Source organism: Rhagoletis pomonella, unplaced genomic scaffold (genome assembly GCF_013731165.1).
Source record: "Rhagoletis pomonella isolate Grant_MI unplaced genomic scaffold, Rhpom_1.0 Rhpom_scaffold_00003, whole genome shotgun sequence".
Classification (NCBI taxonomy): Eukaryota; Metazoa; Arthropoda; class Insecta; order Diptera; family Tephritidae; genus Rhagoletis; species Rhagoletis pomonella.
In genome coordinates this window covers 43,020,750-43,025,841 of record NW_023458557.1, presented here as the reverse complement: position 1 = coordinate 43,025,841, position 5,092 = coordinate 43,020,750, and the positions used below count along the sequence as shown (strand labels likewise).

The 5,092-nt window shown below is 38.3% G+C and overlaps 2 protein-coding genes across 2 annotated transcripts; both read right to left on the bottom strand.

Moving 5' to 3' along the window:
• Positions 1–14: 14 nt before the first annotated feature.
• LOC118735226 lies at positions 15–826 on the bottom strand (the record flags this gene model as incomplete). The annotated part of the gene is given in 1 exon segment (XM_036464878.1): positions 15–826. A coding segment is annotated over 1 exon segment (316 nt), but the record flags the coding sequence as incomplete, so codon positions are not given.
• On the bottom strand, positions 825–2,898 carry LOC118735227. The gene is made up of 3 exons (XM_036464879.1): positions 2,250–2,898; positions 1,397–1,585; positions 825–1,336 (listed from the first exon to the last, which is right to left on the bottom strand). The coding sequence occupies exons 1-3, from the start codon at positions 2,372–2,374 to the stop codon at positions 1,276–1,278; spliced, it is 375 nt and encodes a 124-aa protein (XP_036320772.1). The 5' UTR covers positions 2,375–2,898; the 3' UTR covers positions 825–1,275.
• Positions 2,899–5,092: the final 2,194 nt, after the last annotated feature.

The window sequence follows — 5,092 nt, the reverse complement described above, 5'->3', positions numbered from 1 at the left end:
ATCGTTTTAGCATCTCATAAGTGGAATTCCACCGTGTAGGTACATCGTTGATGAGCTTTAAAACTGGTTGGTGCATTGATTCTAACGTAGCTTTAAGTTTTGAATGAGCATGACTACTCTTTGAAAAAACCTAACAATTGATTTAACTTTACATAAAACAGGTTCTATTTCCTTTAATCCTGCTTGTGCAACTAGATTTAAGGAATGTGCAAAGCAACCCCAATGGCGCCAGCCTCCCCCGCGCACCGCTGCTTTCATATTCGCAGCATTGTCAGTTACCACAACAGTAATTTTGTTATAAATTCCCCACTCATTAAAAATTTCAATCATTTTTTTTTGTAATGTTTTCGCCAGTGTGCCTTTCCGCATAAGCACTACAAGCTAGTAAGTCCGACGCAAGAAATGTTCTTTTTTCTTCTTCTACAACATAATGAGCGGTAACGCTGAAAAAACTGTCTTGAGCACGAGAAGTCCACCCGTCCATAGTTAAGCATATGGCATAAGCTCTCTCTAACCGCTTTTAACAATTTCTACTGTTTCGTTGTATGTGGCAGGAATCAATGAGGAAGAAATGGTTTTTCGGCTTGGAAGCTTGTAATTGGAATTCAAGAGAAACACCAACTTCTTAAATTCTATGTCTTCTACTACACTGAAAGGATGATATTCACGGACTATCATTTTTAATACCTGTTGATCGATTTCGCGCTGCTTCTTTATTGGAAGAGGTTTATATAAAAAGTTTGTTACTTGTGGCTGCGATGCGTTTAATGCCCGTGGTCGGATCTGAGCAGGGACCTGCGGTGTTACTGTGCTATTGTTGAGCTGATGGGGGTTATGGTTGTTGACTGCACTGGTGTTGTTGTTGACTTCACTGATGTTGTTGTTGACTTCACTGATGTTGTTGTTGAGCTCACTGCCTTCGATGTCAAGAAGTACTTCTTCTACAGGTTGCGCCTGTCTAGAGATTCTCTGGAACTGGTGTCGTCTGTTCATGTGACGAATAAGGCCGCAATTCGATTTATTTGACACCGACAACTGCTGACCACACAACTTACACTTAACCTTCTTATCCTTCTCCTCCGAGAAGTGCAACCACACGTCACTCTTCTTATTAGATGACATTTTTTATTATTTTATTATTATTTTGTTGTATTGAAACGCCAAGAAATTTTGAATATAAAACGTAAGGCAGTGTTCTATAGCTTCAATTAGTAGTATGCTTGTGAACAAGGATGTTGTGGAAGAGTTAAAATTACTCCGCGAGATTTGCTTTGCTTAATGATAGCAAGCCAGTCCAAATAGTCTTTGAATTGGGCAACGTCTGTGCTCCTTTCTTCTGTAAGAAATGAGGAATTTGAATGAAAAATATTATTAAGGAATATTACAGGTAACCTACTGCTGATCATGATGATTGAAAATACCGACAATTTTGTGGGCCACGTCATTTATGTTTACCGGTTGATTTTGTAATAACGGTATAATGGGATGTTGTTGCGTTTTCAAACCAAATTGATTTTGAAAGATTTCGCTTCCAAGTAATGGTATGCTGACAATTCCTTCGGTGATCGTGGTGTACTCTATCGGACTAAATATTTTAATAATAAATAAGTATATACATACAAGTGCATAAGTTAGTGTAAGTGGCGGGATCGAAAATCTAAAGCAAACTGATTTCTGATCTACTAAGGCCCAGTTTTTCAGTGCACGGCCGTGGTTTAAACTAACTTTAAACGGCCGATCTGGCTGGTTTTAACTAAGATCAGCCAATCAAATGTCAGCCAGCTGTTCAATTTAAACTCAGTTTACTTAATCCAAAATTAAACTGGCCCTAAGGTTGAACCGGATTATACTAATAAAGCTTTCGAATTACTGAATATGGACATAAATTATTGGTTTTTGTCATGCCAATAATGAAATATTTTAATTGCATCATACAAAAAAAGAAATTCAAGAAAAATTGTATATATATTTCAGGTTTCCAAAATCACAATTTTCACTTGCGTTTTTTCGCTTGCACTGGACATTTTATATACCCTTGACAACAGAAGAGGTGTCTGCCCTTCTTCTCCGGCAACACAGAAAGGAGAATTTTACTTAGTATGGATTATAATCCCAAAGCGCGGCCGAAGGCCGCCTACTCGAAAGGAGTTAAGTGCAAAAATTCTGTGGATACCGGAGCCGGAGTTATATGCACAAGAAATGTTATACACTTTTGGCAAAAGAAGAACAATACAAGAACATTAACTTACCTGAGTTGGGCAGCAAGGAAGTCAACATTTTTAGCACATTCGTCGTTTCTAAAACACCATCTTCTACTACTCGCACAAACGTCTGGGAGCTTAGCACACTCGCTTGAATAATATCCGATTTGCATTGCATTTTTAAAAACTCAATGTGATGTTATGCTCAGCTACCTTCTTTTCCCAGCTGTGAGTGTTTTTCTTAAAATTTTTTCACGGCATGCCGATATTTTCACAACCACGATGCGGTGGTTATGTTTTTCAACTTATCCATTGCTTTGGCAATGTAAAGAAATTATGTATTTTGTGCATTACTTTACCGGACTGCAAGTTGAAAATCTTTTCTTAATATTTCCTTTCAAAAACTTCATAAAACCTGGTATATATAGCCAAAACGTCCCACTTATGAGCGCTCAATAACCATCCGTCTATTCTCGTTGCTGCACAAACTAGGGATGCGCGATGTTAGCCGATGATGTTCTGTTAAAATAAGACAGAAGGGCGCGAAAAGAAGACAGAATGGCGGGAAAATAAGAGGGAATGGCGCGAAAAGAAGACAGAATGGTGGGAAAATAAGAGAGAATGGCGCGAAAAGAAGCCAGAATGGCGCCAAAAGAAGCATGATGAAGCACCATGCGAAAAGAGACTGCATGGCGCAATTGCGCTGATTCAATGCGTTGATACCGGTTATGGCTATGGTTGAATAAGGAAAATGAATTAGCAACAAGAGTTTACGGGATGTACATAGCTCAGTGGTTAACACTTCTGACTTTGAACATCGAATTCGCAGGTTCGATCCCTGCTGAAGTCTAGAAAAAAGAAGTCTGATGAGGAGATGTGGTGATCTCCGAAATAGTGCTATAACTTCTACCGCTTAGACTTTGTTGCTTTTTCAATTTTTCCTAATAAACAATCGTGGTACAAAGCTCAATAAAAATATTAAAAACAAAAATGACAGTTGAAAGCAAGCGAGAGCCCAATACCGCGGTACCCAATACTGAAAAAAGATTTCGGTACCCAATACTTCCTTTTCGGTGCCCGACACCGATTCTTTACATTAAGCCTGCGCCATTATATGCATTTCAAGTTAAGAAAAAACCTTCATTACTTATTTATATGATATCGGCTAAAACACTTGAACCTATCCCAACAGAGAAATATTATTTTATCAGTTTTAGCCTTAGTCGATCCAAGGTTCAAGAAAAATGCTTTGACGGATGAAGAAGCATTTCAGGTGGGAGATTCTGTAACCAGTTAGCGACAAGTTTCGGATCGATATCGCACTTGTTGACGTACAAATATTTCATATCATACGTCAACAAAACTGATACCGATTCGAAAATTGTCGCTAACTGGTTACAGAATCTGCCCCCATCGTTCAATATTTATAAAATGCCAAATTTCCTGCAAATGCATTAGAATTTACATAAGGGATTTCACTACTAATTCCCTCTTTTTCGTACTTTTCTACTACCTTTTTGTGCTAAAGGTTTTCATTCTTTCCCTTTTTCTGCCCTTCGTAAATGCAACCTTTTGGAAGGGAGCGTCAAACCGCGGCTGTCATTAATTATCTAACCTGTAATTATTGAATCGCGGTTCGTACGTATGTACATATTGTCGTCACTACTTGATATCATATCACGATTAAGAAAATAAAGGTCGCGCCATTCGCGGACCGCTAACCCTCTCTTCGTCGATTTGACAGCATCCACCCTATCGCTGACGTCATAAAATACTTTTATTTACATTCACTGTTGCCAACTTGATGCTTTTCGCGCCAAATTTAGTGGGTATTCAAAACGTGAAAATTTTTGAGTTTGGTGCTTGGTGCGTTTTTGGTGCTTTTGTTTTTAGTTTGAAGACAAGAAATTAGAAAATCTTAAAAAAATGGAAGCAAAATTTATAGCAATCGTAAGTGTGGTAAGCAACTTTACAAAAATTTTAACAAAATCATGGCACAGTGACATAAGCGACAACAAAATATGTGGCAGCACCTTCAATCATGCCAGAAGAAATCGACCGTCGTGCAAGAAACATTGATTTTTATTAATTTGAATCGGAATCAATTGTTACAATAAAATTATGTATGTATATAAAGTCCATAAAATATACCAATAAAAATTTGGTGCTTTTTCAAATTCAAAACTTGACAATACCAAAGAACGTAGATAACAAGAAGGGACAACTCGTTATAATTGTGGCGAAAGTGCGCAACAGGGGCGTGCCTTCTCTTTTCATCTAATCAAAAATCGCACTAGGGCAAAAGAGAAGGCACGCCCCTGTTGCTCACTTTCGCTACAATTATAACGAGTTGTCCCTTCTTGTTATCATTCTTGATCAGGCATGGGCAGAGACTTAGAGTGCAGTTAGTCGACGATGTAGCGTAAACGTAGGTTGACGTATGTACGTAGCAGCATATCAAATTTATTGTTGATAGAGAGAGAGAAAAACAATGGGAACGTCACGCGGTGGTGAGTTTGCTTTAACACACGAATCCCATAAGGTAGATCGTGTCTACGTCAAGAATGATAGAATACAAGGTTGCGCCGATTGCAGCAGAATTCGTGAGAGTAATTTTAGCGTGACGTCATCGTTGAGTTGACAACTGAGAGCGGCGAGAATGAGTGCGACTAGTGATGTGCTGAATCGTCCCCAATACTCGGTACCCAATACTTAAAAAAGATTTCGGTATCCGATACCGATTATTTACATTAAACCCTCGCCATTATATGCATTTCAGGTTTAGAAAAAACTTTCATTACTAATTTATATGATATCGGCTAAAACACTTGAACTTATCGCCACAGAAAAATAATATTTTTCTGTGGCGATAAGTTCAAGTGTTTTAGCCG